Source organism: Taudactylus pleione, unplaced genomic scaffold, assembly GCF_031769625.1.
Source record: "Taudactylus pleione unplaced genomic scaffold, aTauple2 ptg000350l, whole genome shotgun sequence".
NCBI lineage: Eukaryota > Metazoa > Chordata > Amphibia > Anura > Myobatrachidae > Taudactylus > Taudactylus pleione.
The window spans coordinates 385,696-404,553 of record NW_028284751.1 but is presented as its reverse complement, the minus strand read 5'-3'; the positions used below and the strand labels follow the sequence as shown (position 1 = coordinate 404,553).

The 18,858-nt window shown below is 45.7% G+C and overlaps 1 protein-coding gene across 13 annotated transcripts in view; it reads left to right on the top strand.

Annotated features, from left to right (window-relative positions):
• Positions 1-18,858, top strand: part of TRIM9 (tripartite motif containing 9) — a 122,223-nt gene that overhangs the window by 65,992 nt on the left and 37,373 nt on the right. For 7 of the 13 annotated variants that reach the window (XM_088444160.1, XM_088444154.1, XM_088444158.1 and 4 more), the window contains exons 3-5: positions 4,484-4,606; positions 8,767-8,877; positions 16,813-16,966. In XM_088444160.1, the coding sequence (XP_088300286.1) occupies positions 4,484-4,606; positions 8,767-8,877; positions 16,813-16,966 (388 nt within the window). Of the gene's footprint in view, positions 1-4,483; positions 4,607-5,474; positions 5,559-8,766; positions 8,878-16,812; positions 16,967-18,858 lie in introns of all 13 variants that reach the window. The other 6 variants (XM_088444150.1, XM_088444148.1, XM_088444155.1 and 3 more) reach the window with 1 other exon arrangement.

Sequence of the window (18,858 nt, the reverse complement as noted above, 5' to 3'; positions counted from 1 at the left end):
AGTGAGACTGCATACGTAATCAGTATTGTGATCTCAATAGCGATCCTTACTGAATCAGGCCCAATGTTGGTATTTTTGCAGAATTTAGCATTTCATTAACATATTCTTTTGCACATTTCCTTAAAGCAGATTAATTTTGTGTCCGATTCTGAACCTGGTTTAAATAACTTCTATCATTTCAAAATTCATTACGACAATACCATAACTACAAGCAAAATTGTAATCTTGAACAAATAATTAAAACAAAATTAACATAAATAAATATAAAATATTTATACACAGGGAGGTATGGTGGTTATTTAGCAATTGTTCTCTGTTATCAGATCATCCCTGACATGCTTGTATGTGAAATCTATTTGTTAGGATATTTCTGTTGCATAGTTACCTATCGCTGTTTACAGAAAAAAAATGGGGATCATTGACGAACCGGAAAAAAAATGGAAGATTCACCGTGTGTTGTACCATGGGCCTGATCCAGAGATGGCTGGTAATGCGGCCGCAGCCACTATAGCAGTAGCGTTTCCGGGAATATGCAAATGCTAATCTCTGTCTTGTGCGGGACGGTGCGATAGAGCGTACGAGCGGTGAGACGCCCACTTTCATGCTCCATGGTCTGTTCACTTGCGATGAGGTTTGTAAACACCAACATTGACGCAACATCGGTCGCAACGTCAACATTTGCGGCAGCCTACGATCTGCTGTAAGGTACTCTCCTCTAATCCAACTAATCATGGCGTCTGAGGCATTTAGTTTGCGATTGGGAATGCAGAAGCTTTTCATGACACGCCCGTAGCGCTCCTATGAAACGGCCCCTTTTTGCGATCACTTTAGGTCACCACCCAGTCTCTGGCCTGATACATCCAGGGATCGCAAACCCCTTCTCAAGTGTGAGTGATGCCGTACGCAATTGTGAATGGCACACGACACTTGGGTTCCTGGGCGAGAAGGGATTCCTGTACTTTTCACACACGCACAGCAGCAAAACTTTGCTCATCTGCAGGAACATCTGAATAGCAGCCATATTTGAATCAGGCCTCATTGACCATGTGATGGACCCTTGTAATCCTCATAGGGATAAGTGGCTGCTTGATAAAGATCCATTCCAGCTGCGTTCTGTTTGCTTAACAGGAGGTGAATCGAACGCAGCCCTAGCACATGGGCGGGTGAGCACCTTTGTGTGCCTTGCCGGGAATACAGGAATTGGCGTCCATACATTCTCTTACAGAATATGGGATAGATCATCCAGTTATAGGCAAAAATGACATTTGATTTTCTGCAGAACTAAATATAGTGATTCCGGGGCACAGGCAATGTGGCGGTAGTTGCCGCTAGCCGCAGAAGCCTGATCTGCTACCTTATGTAATGCGAGTATCCATTTAGCTATAGTGGGGGCTCGTAGGTCTGCAAGAGGAAACCTGTGCCGCCCATTGGGTTTACACCGGCTGCCGAAACTGTCATCATTGGTATCTGCGCATGCACCAGCCCCATGTTGGATGCAGGCAACTACAGGCGTCATAAACAGGCTTCCCCTCGCCGTGTGTGTGAGCGAATAAGAATTGCGCAGGGCTTTAGCTATATGTCCATGACATTCCCACAAGTCATGGTAGTTACTTGCGATTACATTGTCACCGCCCAGTTCCCACCCCAAAACGCCCTTATTGCATTGAAAAACATATCCGGCCAAGTTGCGTCAAAATAGGACGGACATACGCAAAAATGCGTAAATCCACATCCGCGCTTGCACTGTATGCAAAAACAGAGACTCAGAATCAGCCACTGTGACTTGGAGGAGGTGTATAGCTCGCTTATTAGGGGCGATGTATCAAACTTTGGGTACAGATAAAGTAGAGAATTTGCCCATAGCAACCAGCCAGCTTCTAACTGTCATTTGTCTAGCACAGTCTATGAAATAATACTGAGAAGCTGGTTGGTAGCTATGGGCAATGTCTCCATTTTATCTCCCTCCAAGGTTTGGTACATCTCCCCCATTGCGAGTTGTTCCCAATGTAACCTCAGTCTGCAGAGCCTTTGGTTGTGCTGAACTCACATGTTTCCCGGTTTGTGAATGAGCCCCATTATGTTTCTGTACACTGAGAAGAACTCAGTGTCCCGTAAGCTTACAATCTGAATGATCTGTTAAGAAAATTGCGCGTTACCTGTGGGGCAGACGTATGAAGCTCAGGAAAGTGATCAAGTGGAGAGTAATAAACGACCAACCAATCAGCTCCCAACTGTCATGTTACAGGCTGTGTTTGAAAAATGACAGTTGGGAGCTGAGTGGTTGGTGGTTTATCACCGTCCACTTTATCACTTCCCAGAGCTTAGTACATCTGCCTCATAGTGACTTGAAACATCTGCCGGGCTATTTGTTGCAGGTGACCTATCGTTGAATGTCCATCAGGGGACTGAGGCAGAACTCTCAGAGATGGGAGTACCTCTGAACGATAACCACAAGTATTTGCATGACTCCGAAGCAGTTATTCTATGCTAAATTGAAGGGGGAAATGTGTTTTGGTCTGAATTCTATCACTGATATTATTGATAACATATATATTACTGTCCCCAGTGTATTGTTGGGCTGCCCATGGATGTACATGTTTGTATGTTTATTAATGTGTGGTATACCATGAAGGCTGCAGAGGTCCCTGGCACACGGCCTCAGCAAAGCTTTTGGGGGTGGGGGCGCATTAAGAGACCTGTAGTTAGGAATGGTGTAATGGGATGGAACAGAAAAGGCCGGGAACCCGTTATACAGATGTGTCCACATACATCTTACCTCCGTGCGCTACTAGTTGCTTTAAGCATAACGCATGATATGCAGGATGCCTATATTCTGTGTGCGACTGCGGGTGCATCTGCATGTGAAATGCTACGTTACAGTGTGAGCAGCTGTGACACTATAACGTAGCATTTTGCATGCAGATAAAAAAATGGTCAACACTTTTTTTTTGTAATTCAACTCTAATCCTAACCCTAACACTTCCCCAAGTCCCTAACTATCCCCTCCAGCAGCCTAACCCTAACCCTCCCCCTGGTGCCTAATGCCTAACCCTAACCATCCCCTCCAGCAGCCTAACCCTCCCCCTGGTGCCTAACCCTAACCAACCCCTCCAGCAGCCTAACCCTCCCCCTGGTGTCTGACACTAACTGTCCTGTCCAGCACCCTAAACCTCCCCCCAGTGTCTAACCTTAACCCTCCCCCTGGTGCCTAACCCTAACTGTCCTGTCCAGCACCCTAACCCTCCCCCCAGTGTCTAACCTTAACCCTCTCTCTGGTGCCTAACCCTAACCCTCCCCCTGGTGCCTAACCCTAACTGTCCTGTCCAGCACCCTAACCCTCCCCCCAGTGTCTAACCTTAACCCTCTATCTGGTGCCTAAGCCTAACTCTAACCCTCCCCCTGGTGCCTAACCCTAACTGTCCTGTCCAGCACCCTAACCCTCCCCCCAGTGTCTAACCTTAACCCTCACCCTTGTGCCTAACCCTAACTCTAACTCTCCCCCTGGTGCCTAACCCTAACTGTCCTGTCCAGCACCCTAACCCTCCCCCCAGTGTCTAACCTTAACCCTCACCCTTGTGCCTAACTCTAACTCTCCCCCTGGTGCCTAACCCTAACTGTCCTGTCCAGCACCCTAACCCTCCACCTAGTGTCTAACCTTAACCCTCCCCCTTGTGCCTAACAGTAGCCTAACCCTAACACTCAACCTAGTACCTAACAATATCCATCCCCTCCAGCAGCGTAACCCTAACACTCCCCCTTGTGCCTAACCCTAACAGTCCTCTCCAGCAGCCTAAAGGGGGGTATCCACTTAGCGATTTAACCAAGCGATTGCACGATAACGACGTCGTGTCCACTGGTCGCTTCCGACATCCGACATCGCCCGTACATGCTGGTCAACCTGATGATCTGTGGATATGCCTGGACTGAACCAGTGAACGTTCAGTCTAGACACACCACTAGATATACAAACAAGAGCACGATTTCCATTTTCGTAATCGTGCTCTCGTTTGTATATCTCTAAGTGGATACCCGCCTTTACCCTACCCCCAGTGCCAAACCCTAACCCCTCATTTTAGAACTGTTGAAAAAAACATTTAAAAATGTGACCATTTTCGTGCCGACCATATGTGTGTCGACATTTGAACCTTTCGATCTTCAGCACTGTCAGTCAACCTTTTGTACCTGTTGACCTATTGCGTGACGACCATCTGGTGTCGACTACTTGACCTGACCTTTTACATTGTCCATCTTCTATCTGTATACCGGGTTTAATCCCCATTGTGAGTAAGGATGTATACAGAACTGGGTGGCAGGGAGCATTAAATCACTTTCCCATACAGTGTTAAGGACAGCTCCTAAAAACTGGCTTGTGATATGTGCCCTAAGCATGGCTAATTCCCTGCCGTCTGGTATACTGTGTTATTGTGTCATGAACTCAGTGATGTCTAACCCACACAAACTCATCAGCACATGTGTAATGCAGGAGAATAGTGTGGAGTTTGAGGCCTGCCTGGTCGCCCAGTGTGATGCCCTAATTGATGCCCTAAACAGAAGGAAGGTCCAGCTTCTCGCCCGGGTCAACAAGGAGCACGAGCACAAGCTTAAGGTGAGTCCAATGTAAAACATGACGCAAACTGGACCACTACTAAACCGCGAGTCTCTAAAATCATCCCCCCAGCCGAGGTCTCCACCAACCAGACCTATGCTCATTTCCAATCATTGCCTGTATTACATTGATGCTGTGTGCCGCTGACATCCATGTATAATGATCCATATTCGTATGTGTGAAACAGTATTTTCCGTCCATGAAAACAAGCGCCGGCTGTTGTGTGGTGTAAATGTCGGCGACAATATCCCATCTTGTGTAGCTGGGGGCTCCCCGGGGTAATCACGCCTCCACCTTCCCTTTCTTCTGTATCTTTTATGTATTTCTCTGTGTTTGTGGTCCCCAGCGAGCGCTCCATTTCCCGTTCTGCGCAGGAATATCTATTACACGGCTCCCCTCCTGTATCTCCCGGGCAGCGCTGTGGCTCTGGCATTCTATAATTAATCTTCCCCTATCTGATTTCCACTACTCGGAATCCTGTGTGATATTATTAAGTGTGTAACACTGCCCAGGGCGATCTTGGGGGCTTGGAGATAGGAATGGTAAATCTGGCTTTCCTGTATCTCTGTACCTGTAAATCCTTATGAGGACAGGCTGCGTTCACGCTGCCTGTGACCTGCCTGCAGATTATCCCTCTCTGGAGCAGACTTTTATCCCCGCTGAGTAGTCTGGGAATATCGTAGAGGAACGATAAACAACACTGACTGTCTCTCCTTCTCTGTCGCCTCCGAGGCAGGGGGATTTAAATGGCGTTTCCACCTTAAGATAACTTTTATTTATTGGTCTAAACACGTTCTTATTAATTATCTCATGTCATTTGTATTGAACGCATTGCTTCCTAGCCCTAGTTTAATTCTCTCCGTATTAGATATGTATTTATAGTGCCGGACAAAGGTGTATATTTCCGTTGCCCGCGGATACAGTGGAATCCAGTATCCAGGACATAGCAGAGGTATGGTGTATCCAAGAGTAATAGGAATTAGCAACCCTTCCTGATTATATATAGTGCCTATGTACAAGTATCTAACCCCTGTGGCTTTTGTAACGTTTTACTTTCATACAGAAGGAAATCAAAATGTATTTATTGTGGAAATATTATGAGCAACACAAAAATACTCGGCAGCAGCAAATAAATATATATACCTCTACAGATATCTTATTTACTCCCGTGTTTATTAATGTGTATCTTAGCAATGTAATTATAATAATTTATTTAGAAAACTAGTTCTTTATTTGAGTAAAATGTTGTGTGGATCAGCATTAAGAATTCTCATATAAATCCATTTTGATTCCATAATGTAAGAAAATAAAATGTGAAACATGTTAGTAGGGGTAAGTCGCTAAGTCGCTTTTATAGTAACTGTAAATAAATGGCTAAAAAGTACAGAAATAGGATGTAATAATAAGGTAATGTGTAATAATAATACAATATAAAATAAAGGCGAAAATTTTATTTTTTTTGTTTACTGACTAGAATACAGTTTAGTGTCTGTTAGTATATTGAATAACAGCTCATTGCCCTAGTTCAGGCTTATTTGGACTAGGATCTAGGGAAGAATACAGAGGGCAGGATGGCTCTTTAGGCTTAGTGCCTAATTTCATTTGACTTGGACAACGGTCTTTGGGCCTGATTCAGAGCTGAACGCTCTGACCAGAGCGCTCGCTCTGAATCAGGGCCCTCCTACCTTTTTTTGGAGCGTCCTCATGGACGTTCGCATAGCTGTGGGTTACCACCCACAGCTATAGCGAGCGTCCATGATGATGGTCGCGATGGTCTTGACCATCGCGACCATCGGGCTTGCGACGGAGACACTGCGGTAGGTTCTCGCTGCCGCAAGCCCTGGAGTGATTTTGGCTCTATCAGAGCCATAATCACTCCCACTGACATCACTAGTGATGTCAGTGGGGCCGGCTTGAGACGGTAGGCGTTCCCATGGGAACGCCTCCGTCTGGCAGGCACGCCCACCAAAGCGGGCGTGCTGTCAATCAACATCGACAGCACGCCCCCTTTAGTGCGAGACCCGGAGCGATGGAGAGCCCGTCGCTTGCCGGGTCTTGCGTATGCGCACGACGGAGCTCCCTCCATCGTGCGCATGTGCAGTGAGGGAACATCGACCCACTTGCGAGCGTACTGCCGCTCACGAGCGGGTCTGAATGACTCCCTTTGTCAGGTCTACAATACTCTGTGATATGCGGAGCCTCCATCACGGATCTCATGCTAGCTTGGCTCATAGAGAATGCCGACAACCTCTACGGCCACAGTGTAATGTCGGCCATGCACGGTGCGATTAAAACCTCACGATGTGTTGTACGATTGCCCTGGCAAATCTTCCTTTAAAAGTCTCCATACGATGTGGTCAAACGGTGTACGATTGATCGTTACGATCATACATACATCATAGTACATACTACACAATAGATCGCAATCTTACGTTTTTTCCGTAAGATTTACGATCCAACTATACGACGGCGGGGACGCACATCGGCAACGCAAACATACCAAAACAACACACGATGTGCACGATTGATCGTTACGATCGATCAAAATCCTGCACATCGTGCAAAAAATCGCACCGTGTATGGGCCGCTTAAGCCAGTACGCCTCTCCGTGGGCGTAACTACCATAGGTATAAGAGGTGCAGCTGCTATAGCCCCAGAGCTGATGGGGGCCCTTCATCCTTGTCAAAGTTACATGTGTTATATACATTTTTCACCATTGGGTGGTACATAGGGGCCCTTACAGACTTTTTGCTATGGGGCCTTTGAATATCTAGTTACGCCCCTGCTCCTCTCTATTCGATATCGATCATCCAGCACCTCCGGGAAGGTGCAGGACGATCAGTCAGCGATATCGCTATCGCCGACTGATCGTACCGTGTGTATGCACCATAATGCTTTGATTCTAATGGTACCGGACGCCGGTACTCGAGGGGAGGTAAGCTGGATCCCACAAGCGAGCATCGGAGTAGACCTTTATTTCCATAAATGACGGCATTATCAACCAACATGCCCTTGTAGCCACTCTCAATAATGCCCATGTCAGGGACCACGTCTACTACTAAACAGTGGTCAGCAAAGAGGGAGAGCTATGGTGTAATACTAAGGTAAAAACAAATCCTGTTAATAGAAAGCCATTACCTGTATTTTCCCTTTAAATGAATGTCTTGCCTTTCCGGTGATGAGAACTAGGTGCTGAAACTTAGCATTAGGGTCCCGAGCTACTATGAATGCACAAGATGTTCTATACTCACCGTCAGTAGCTGGAAATCAGATGGGCGAGGTGACATTATACGCATGCACTATTGGGGTTCTTTAGTCTACTCTGCCACCTACTGTTAGTTTTAGGAATGTACTAATAATAATATTGGTATAGTATAAATTAATAAGCCATGTTCTTCTACCTCCAAATATCAATTCATACTAAATGTAACAATCATTTTGCAGTTAATGTCATGTTTTCCGGCTTGGTGGGGCAGTTGGGCCCCTACTGCAGTGTCATACAATAGCTTCCCAGTGATTGACAGTCCCAGCGCTATTACTCTGCTCTATGTGGCCTGTACTTTTTTATTTTAGTTTGTTCAAAAACATGTTGATAATACATATTACCCTATATATTATTTATTATTCATTATTTATGTAGCGTACACATATTATGCAGCACTTTAGAGAGTTTTTAATCTTACACCTCAGTCCTCCTGCCCCAGTGAAGCTTAAAATCTATATTCCCTATCACATGGACACTTATACACACATTAGGTTTCATTTTTGTTAGAAGTCAATTAACCTACCAGTATTTTTTTTGGAGTGTGGGAGGAAACCCAAGCAAACACTGGGAGAACATACAAACTGCACACAGATGAGCCATGACTGGGATTTGAACTCATGACCTCAGTGCAGCAGTGAGGCAGTAATGTACTGTTGGAATTGTTATCCATAGTATATTTCATTATGAATGGCTATGCTATATTTAGCTGTATACTTTATACAATGACTGACTGTACAATAAACAGGTGTAGACTGCATGATGAGACAATAATTAACTGAACTAATCATCTTCACCTATAGCCTGTATATCGTTCACCATGGCCGAAGTGTATTTCTTACTGAACTGCGCTAGAATGACTATTACATCTGAGTTCTGACTTATGGTTCTACCGTAGGTTGTGCGCGATCAGATCTCTCACTGCACAGTAAAACTGCGCCAGACCACCGGATTGATGGAGTATTGTTTGGAAGTTATCAAAGAGAATGACCTTAGTGGTTTTCTGCAGGTGAGTAGCCAGTTTGATTTGTTGGGTGTATATATTTTTAATTGCTTTGTGTGTAGTTCTACCGGAACAAACACTAACAGGGGTATTCAATATGAAACGTTAACTTCACTGTCGAAGTTAACGTTTCATATCGGAGTTTTTTTCTGCGTAAAGGTATGGTGCGCGCTCCGGCTTATCCCCGTATTCAATATAAAATTAACGAAAACTGGAAACTCTGAAGTTGGATTTGCGTAAAGTTACGAATTTTTCCTTGAAAAAAATGTAAGACCCCCCTAAAGTTTTAAAAAAATGGGGGAACACTATGGGTACCCCCGTTTTAGCCTGTAAATGAAAGTCGGGGATTTAAATAGCCGCAGCAGGTGTTTTTTTCCCGACATTGAAGGAAGTGATGCAGAAGAGCACTTAGGCTATTTTTTTCATTTTTTAAGTGGTCCCATCAAATTTGGGGTACATGAAAATGGGTACTAGCATATTTTTAAGTCCCTAAAGTAAGTTTTTAAAAACTCTGCATTTGTGCACCTGCCGCTATAATTCTATTCTAGAAAACACCTGCCGCTATAATTCTATTCTAGAAAACACCTGCCGCTATGATTCTATTCTAGAAAACACCTGCCGCTATAAATCTATTCTATAATACACCTGCCGCTAATAATCTATTCTAGAAAACACCTGCCGCTAATAGCCTATTCTAGAAAACACCTGCCGCTAATAGCCTATTCTAGAAAACACCTGCCGCTAATAGCCTATTCTAGAAAACACCTGCCGCTAATAGCCTATTCTAGAATACACCTGCCGCTAATAGCCTATTCTAGAATACACCTGCCGCTAATAGCCTATTCTAGAAAACACCTGCCGCTAATAGCCTATTCTAGAAAACACCTGCCGCTAATAGCCTATTCTAGAAAACACCTGCCGCTAATAGCCTATTCTAGAATACACCTGCCGCTAATAGCCTATTCTAGAATACACCTGCCGCTAATAGCCTATTCTAGAATACACCTGCCGCTAATAGCCTATTCTAGAAAACACCTGCCGCTAATAGCCTATTCTAGAAAACACCTGCCGCTAATAGCCTATTCTAGAAAACACCTGCCGCTAATAGCCTATTCTAGAAAACACCTGCCGCTAATAGCCTATTCTAGAAAACACCTGCCGCTAATATCCTATTCTAGAAAACACCTGCCGCTAATAGCCTATTCTAGAAAACACCTGCCGCTATGATTCTATTCTAGAAAACACCTGCCGCTAATAGCCTATTCTAGAAAACACCTGCCGCTAATAGCCTATTCTAGAAAACACCTGCCGCTAATAGCCTATTCTAGAAAACACCTGCCGCTAATAGCCTATTCTAGAAAACACCTGCCGCTAATAGCCTATTCTAGAAAACACCTGCCGCTAATAGCCTATTCTAGAAAACACCTGCCGCTAATAGCCTATTCTAGAAAACACCTGCCGCTAATAGCCTATTCTAGAAAACACCTGCCGCTAATAGCCTATTCTAGAAAACACCTGCCGCTAATAGCCTATTCTAGAAAACACCTGCCGCTAATAGCCTATTCTAGAAAACACCTGCCGCTAATAGCCTATTCTAGAAAACACCTGCCGCTAATAGCCTATTCTAGAAAACACCTGCCGCTAATAGCCTATTCTAGAAAACACCTGCCGCTAATAGCCTATTCTAGAAAACACCTGCCGCTAATAGCCTATTCTAGAATACACCTGCCGCTAATAGCCTATTCTAGAATACACCTGCCGCTAATAGCCTATTCTAGAAAACACCTGCCGCTAATAACCTATTCTAGAATACACCTGCCGCTAATAGCCTATTCTAGAAAACACCTGCCGCTAATAGCCTATTCTAGAAAACACCTGCCGCTAATAGCCTATTCTAGAAAACACCTGCCGCTAATAGCCTATTCTAGAAAACACCTGCCGCTAATAGCCTATTCTAGAAAACACCTGCCGCTAATAGCCTATTCTAGAAAACACCTGCCGCTAATAGCCTATTCTAGAAAACACCTGCCGCTAATAGCCTATTCTAGAAAACACCTGCCGCTAATAGCCTATTCTAGAAAACACCTGCCGCTAATAGCCTATTCTAGAAAACACCTGCCGCTAATAGCCTATTCTAGAAAACACCTGCCGCTAATAACCTATTCTAGAATACACCTGCCGCTAATAGCCTATTCTAGAAAACACCTGCCGCTAATAGCCTATTCTAGAAAACACCTGCCGCTAATAGCCTATTCTAGAAAACACCTGCCGCTAATAGCCTATTCTAGAAAACACCTGCCGCTAATAGCCTATTCTAGAAAACACCTGCCGCTAATAGCCTATTCTAGAATACACCTGCCGCTAATAGCCTATTCTAGAAAACACCTGCCGCTAATAGCCTATTCTAGAAAACACCTGCCGCTAATAGCCTATTCTAGAAAACACCTGCCGCTAATAACCTATTCTAGAATACACCTGCCGCTAATAGCCTATTCTAGAAAACACCTGCCGCTAATAGCCTATTCTAGAAAACACCTGCCGCTAATAGCCTATTCTAGAAAACACCTGCCGCTAATAGCCTATTCTAGAAAACACCTGCCGCTAATAGCCTATTCTAGAAAACACCTGCCGCTAATAGCCTATTCTAGAAAACACCTGCCGCTAATAGCCTATTCTAGAATACACCTGCCGCTAATAGCCTATTCTAGAAAACACCTGCCGCTAATAGCCTATTCTAGAAAACACCTGCCGCTAATAGCCTATTCTAGAAAACACCTGCCGCTAATAGCCTATTCTAGAAAACACCTGCCGCTAATAGCCTATTCTAGAATACACCTGCCGCTAATAGCCTATTCTAGAATACACCTGCCGCTAATAGCCTATTCTAGAATACACCTGCCGCTAATAGCCTATTCTAGAATACACCTGCCGCTAATAGCCTATTCTAGAAAACACCTGCCGCTAATAGCCTATTCTAGAAAACACCTGCCGCTAATAGCCTATTCTAGAAAACACCTGCCGCTAATAGCCTATTCTAGAAAACACCTGCCGCTAATAGCCTATTCTAGAATACACCTGCCGCTAATAGCCTATTCTAGAAAACACCTGCCGCTAATAGCCTATTCTAGAAAACACCTGCCGCTAATAGCCTATTCTAGAAAACACCTGCCGCTAATAGCCTATTCTAGAAAACACCTGCCGCTAATAGCCTATTCTAGAATACACCTGCCGCTAATAGCCTATTCTAGAATACACCTGCCGCTAATAGCCTATTCTAGAAAACACCTGCCGCTAATAGCCTATTCTAGAAAACACCTGCCGCTAATAGCCTATTCTAGAAAACACCTGCCGCTAATAACCTATTCTAGAATACACCTGCCGCTAATAGCCTATTCTAGAAAACACCTGCCGCTAATAGCCTATTCTAGAAAACACCTGCCGCTAATAGCCTATTCTAGAAAACACCTGCCGCTAATAGCCTATTCTAGAAAACACCTGCCGCTAATAGCCTATTCTAGAAAACACCTGCCGCTAATAGCCTATTCTAGAAAACACCTGCCGCTAATAGCCTATTCTAAAAAAAACACCTGCCGCTATAAATCTATTCTATAATACACCTGCCGCTAATAATCTATTCTAGAAAACACCTGCCGCTAATAGCCTATTCTAGAATACACCTGCCGCTAATAGCCTATTCTAGAAAACACCTGCCGCTAATAGCCTATTCTAGAAAACACCTGCCGCTAATAGCCTATTCTAGAAAACACCTGCCGCTAATAGCCTATTCTAGAAAACACCTGCCGCTATAAATCTATTCTATAATACACCTGCCGCTAATAATCTATTCTAGAAAACACCTGCCGCTAATAGCCTATTCTAGAAAACACCTGCCGCTAATAGCCTATTCTAGAAAACACCTGCCGCTAATAGCCTATTCTAGAAAACACCTGCCGCTAATAGCCTATTCTAGAAAACACCTGCCGCTAATAGCCTATTCTAGAAAACACCTGCCGCTAATAGCCTATTCTAGAAAACACCTGCCGCTAATAGCCTATTCTAGAAAACACCTGCCGCTAATAGCCTATTCTAGAAAACACCTGCCGCTAATAGCCTATTCTAGAAAACACCTGCCGCTAATAGCCTATTCTAGAAAACACCTGCCGCTAATAACCTATTCTAGAATACACCTGCCGCTAATAGCCTATTCTAGAAAACACCTGCCGCTAATAGCCTATTCTAGAAAACACCTGCCGCTAATAGCCTATTCTAGAAAACACCTGCCGCTAATAGCCTATTCTAGAAAACACCTGCCGCTAATAGCCTATTCTAGAAAACACCTGCCGCTAATAGCCTATTCTAGAATACACCTGCCGCTAATAGCCTATTCTAGAAAACACCTGCCGCTAATAGCCTATTCTAGAAAACACCTGCCGCTAATAGCCTATTCTAGAAAACACCTGCCGCTAATAACCTATTCTAGAATACACCTGCCGCTAATAGCCTATTCTAGAAAACACCTGCCGCTAATAGCCTATTCTAGAAAACACCTGCCGCTAATAGCCTATTCTAGAATACACCTGCCGCTAATAGCCTATTCTAGAAAACACCTGCCGCTAATAGCCTATTCTAGAAAACACCTGCCGCTAATAGCCTATTCTAGAAAACACCTGCCGCTAATAGCCTATTCTAGAATACACCTGCCGCTAATAGCCTATTCTAGAAAACACCTGCCGCTAATAGCCTATTCTAGAAAACACCAGGGGTGCAAGTAACATTCAATTGATTTGCATGCAGGGTAAATACTGGCTGCTTTTGCATGTAGCCCACAGATGCTGGACAGCTTTATTTTTACACTGCAATATATATTTGAGTCTGGAGACACCCCTCCCAGATGTAACTCTCTCTGCACATGTTACTGCTGCCCCCCCCCACTTGGTTTTACCAAGATGCAAAGTTACTTGATTTTTTTTTTTGCTTTGCTCCCAACTCAAATTCAGCCCCAGAATCTGTTTGATGGTTTTGCCAAGACCGGGGCAAGAGCTGATTTCCTTCAGCGTTTGTGGCACTCACCCTGCCAACTCCATGCCAATGTCATGTACTCATAGGAGGTGATTTACAAAGCCCAACTGATTCGCACTGCAAAGAATCACCTTGGATTTGCACCTCTGCACCAGGAATGCACGGCTAGCTCATTGCGGGGTTTACGGCTACCGTGCGCTAATGCTTAGATGCGGCAATAGGAGGAATACTCATTAGAGGTGCTTTGTGCAACACTTTACATATCCAACCCTTTGCCACGTTATAAACACCCCTTTTAATAAAGTAGACATCTTTGTTTTCAGAGCCGTAACGAGACTTTTTGGTGCCCTGTGCCAGAAAGAGCACTGGCGCCCCCCTCATTTTGCAAAGGGACAAAATGCACCCAAAAAATGGCCATGGCCTCATAGGGAAGGGCCAGGGAAGAGATAGGAGAGGCCAGGAGATGCTGGGGATGAAATAAGAGGAAGCTACAAGTGAGAATGATAATAAACAGACATTTGACAGGCCCAAACAGCGCCCCCTGACCTGTGGTACCCTGTGCAATTACACCGGCCGCACTACCCTAGCTACGACCTTGTCTGTTTTTCACATAAAATGCTGCTTAGTGTAGCGCACTGTGAATCGGCATCAGGGATGTTTTTGTTAACATGTGTGCGCACTCGTGTGTGCCATGTTTTATTACACAGGTCCTCAAACTCGGTCTCCAGTACCCCGAGACAGTGCATGTTTTCCAGGTCTCCTCACAGAATCACAAGTGAGATATTAGCTCCACCTGTGGATCTTTTAAAATGTGTCAGTGAGTAATGACTGTGCTCCTGCTGAGTGACCTGGAAAACGTGAACTGTGTGGGGTCCTGAAGCCCGAGTTTGAGAACCTCTGTATTATTACATTGAATGGAGTGCATCTTGATATTCCTCTGCCATGGCGCAGCATGAAGGCGCACATTAGATGCAGTTATAGTGTGAGACCCAAACTCCACCAGCTCTGAGCAGATGCCAATCTTACAGATGTGTCAACATACATCTTACTTCCTTAAACAGCCCTTCTAGTCGCGCCATGCCGTGGCGTGACTCGGTAGCGACGAGCGTCTTTTCGCGCAACTTTTTACCTTCACATGCGCCTCACGGCGGCTGTGACACTGCGAGATTTGCCTCCAGATTCTGGGGTCGGTCACACATTTTACATGCAGTTACAGCCGCAGTTGCATACAGAATATAGGCATGCCGCAGATCATTTTAATCTGCAGAAGCTGGTGGTGTGACCGGGATGTAGTTAGGAAGCCAGCGGTCGAAATGCCGACCACCAGCTTCCCTACTGTGAAATCCCGGCATGGGACTAATGATAGGCGTCTAAATACTGATGCCGATCATCAGCCCCACGCCGAAATCCTGACGCCCGGAATACCGATCGTGGGTAAGCCGGGCGTCGGGAGCGCTTAGCCACAGGGGGGGAGGGTTAGGATTAGGGCCTCCCAGGGGGACTTAGGGTTAGGCACCCCCCTGGGAGAGTTAGGTTTAGGCTAGGGGAAGGGGGGTAGGTCCGATCAGGCACCACCGGGGGAGGTCAGGTTTAGGTAACCCCCCCCCCGGGAGGGTTAGGTTAGTGTGCAGGGAGGGGGGGTTAGGTTTAGGCACCCCTGGGGGAAGGTTAGAGTTAGGCACTAGAGGGGGAGGTTAGGGTTAGGCACCCCTAAGTGAGGGTTAGGAGGGAGAGGGGTAGGGATAGCCTACTTACCTCCCCTGTCGGGCTCTTCAGCTGCCGGCCTTCTGGCGTCGGTATTTCATACGCCGGGCTTAGGTCCGGCAGTGATTCATACCGATTCCGTGCGTCCTATTCACATCACTTTGCGGATAAGACGTATCTGAAGGTAAAAAGTTGCATGGCACTCGCGCATTATGTTTAACGCGACTTGTATCACATGGAGATAGGATGTATGTGGACACATCTTTAAGTCCTTTTGCGGGAATAGAGGAAATAGTTATGTACCTCTCCGCACTGCGTCGCATGCCCATTACAATTGCCCCCTTTCCATCCCTTTTTCTCATGACAGTAATACCATTCAGTATGACACCTTATTTCTGCACTGCTGCACAGAGTAAGACCCATCGCTGCATTTACACCATGCTAGGATCTCGTTTGCAGCACGTATTTGCTCTGGGCACCTTGGCAGAAATCTGGGCCTACTTATGCAAATAGAGGCGCACAGCAGTTCCAATCGTTTTTGTTTTATATTTTTGCACCGTGCTGGGGATGATTTGGGCCTGATAAATGACCGCCACACTACATGCTTAGAATATATATCCTGGAATACACTGCGTTATCGCAGCATGTGTGGCCTGAACACCTGCCTGATGCCCGATAATAATCTCATGGGCTGAATTTTTATCCGGCATACTGATAACTGGTGACTGCACTCTGGCCTCCTTGTCTGACGATTGGCTGAGTCCGCTAACGAGCCCCAATGACGCCATAAGCTGTACAGAGGCTTTTCCCAGCGGATTGTGTGGGCGAACACCTGAATCTTGTCCAAGTAAAGTGTCAACATGTCTGAAGCCTGATTTATTGAACGGTCATTACAAGCAGGGACGGCTCCTCCAGAGTGACCTGCGCTGTGTTTATTGGTCTCTCTGTGACGGTGATCACTAAATCTCACATAAATGCGCTTCGCTGTTCTCGGCACTATTCTGAGTCATTTTTTGGTGTAACCTGAAGTCATTTCAAACGCAGGTTACTTTCACCCGTAACGTAAACCGTAACTTCCAGAATTTCTGCGAAATGTCCACCTCATCATCACTAGGCCGGATAGGATTAGTCTGGTCTGAGGCTTCATCCTAAATCAGACAAAAGTAGTTGTTCACTAAAGATTGTGACATATATATATATATATATTTTTTTAATCAGATATCTGACGCTCTGATCCGGAGGGTGCACCTGACTGAGGACCAGTGGGGCAAAGGGACCCTCACTCCAAGAATGACCACCGATTTCGATCTCAACCTGGACAGCGCCCCCCTCTTACAGTCCATCCACCAGCTGGATTTTGTACAGATGAAAGGTAATTATATGCCGTCTGCTAATATAATAAGTAACTGTCAGAATGGAAAGGGGTTGGCAACATTTGCGCACATTCGCCATGCATAACCAGCCGCCTCCCCTGCGCCGCCCCCTGAAGCTGAGAGTCGGCTAGTACTCACTCATTTCCCCAAATGAGCTCCTGCAGATATCTGTTGAAGCGCTGTAGACGGATTGAAACCTCCGTCACCAGGAGCATGAGCTGGCTCTCTACTATACATAACAGGCATCGGATGCATCTGTTGTGCCCAACTAGACCAGTAGGGGGCATAAGTGTTGGCAGCGTGAATGCAAATTTGGGCCCTCATTCAGAGCCGCTCGTTAGCGGCAGTACGCTCGTTCCGAGCGATGTTTGCACATCTGCGCATGCGTACGCTTTTTAGTACGCATGCGCGAACCAGTCAGTGCGGCCGAAAATCGTTTGTACGCTAAATAGCGAGTGCCTGCTATTTTGAGTGACAGAATGAGGCGTATGTGGGTGGTAACAGGGGAAGGTGCTTGAAAATGGGGAGTGGAGATCCGAACGCAGGCGTGCTTAAAGGTCAAAACGGGCGTTTTATGGGTGTGTATATTTAAAACAGCAGCGTCAATGACCACGTCACTGGGTTATTTTAGAGCCAGAACTGCTCGCAAATTTGTGGTAGCAAACACCAACCACAAGAATAGCGAGCAGTTCATACGCTGGTCGATGTACTCGATTAATCTAATAAATAGCGGACATGACGTATGGTGCGAGCGGCCAGGGGGCGTTTTTAACAAATAAACGAGCGTATGTTTTGCTCGCTCGTTCAGACTTAGAGGTGTGAACAGACTGCAATGTGCGTACGGATCATTTGAATAGCCACCCCTTGTTTTTAAACGAACGACCACAAATAGCGAACGGCTCTGAATCAGGCCCTTGGTCCTATCTAAGTTGCCTGCCTTGTGTAAACGAGTTTGTTTTATACATAGATGTATAGACCATGGTGCCTTGGCAAATATTTCCATTGTCATGCTGCCAAGCCTGGCTGAGAAGTCGCTTCATCTCAGAGTTCAGCTGAGGAGACGCCATTTGTTCTGGATTGTGCAATGTCATACATCAGTCAGCGTAATTTATCAGCGTGCCTCCAGGGTCTGGGGTCACACAGTCAGAGGGGGATTACAGTATGGAACTGTTACACCCCAGTCATTGAAGACCTCCAAAAGCAGAGGGTCTACACACACCCCATACCCGGCCTGTTCCTTCCTTCCTGTCTGGGCAGATTTTACAAGAGGATAAATGAATGCATCCTGTATACAGGACAGATTGGGCCTGGTGCCGAGCTGAACGTACTCCTGTTTGCAGAGCGTATCTTGGGCCTGATTCAGAGCCGCTCGTAAACGGGCGCTCGTTCGCTCCGAGCGATGTTTGCCCAACTGCGCATGCGTACGGATCGTTATACGCATGCGCGAACCAGTCAGTGCGGTCGAAATTCATGTGCTCGCAAAATAGCGAATGCCTGTTAATTTGAGTGACAGAATGAGGTGTATGTGGGTGGTAACAGGGGAAGGTGCTTGAAAACGGGGAGTGGAGATCAGAACGCAGGCGTGCTTAAAGGTCAAAACGGGCGTTTTATGGGTGTGCATAATTAATACAGCAGCGTCATTGACCACGTCACTGGGTTATTTTATAGCCAGAACTGCTCGCAAGATTGTGGTAGCAAAAACCAACCCCAAGAATAGCGAGCAGTTCATACGCTGGTCGATGTACTCGATTAATCTAATAAATAGCGGACATAAAGTAGGATGCGAGCGGCCAGGGGGCGTAGTTTCCCAAAAAACGACTGCAAGTTTTGTTCGCTCGTTCAGACCTAGAGGCGTGAACAGACCGCAAACAGCGAACGGTTGATTTGAATA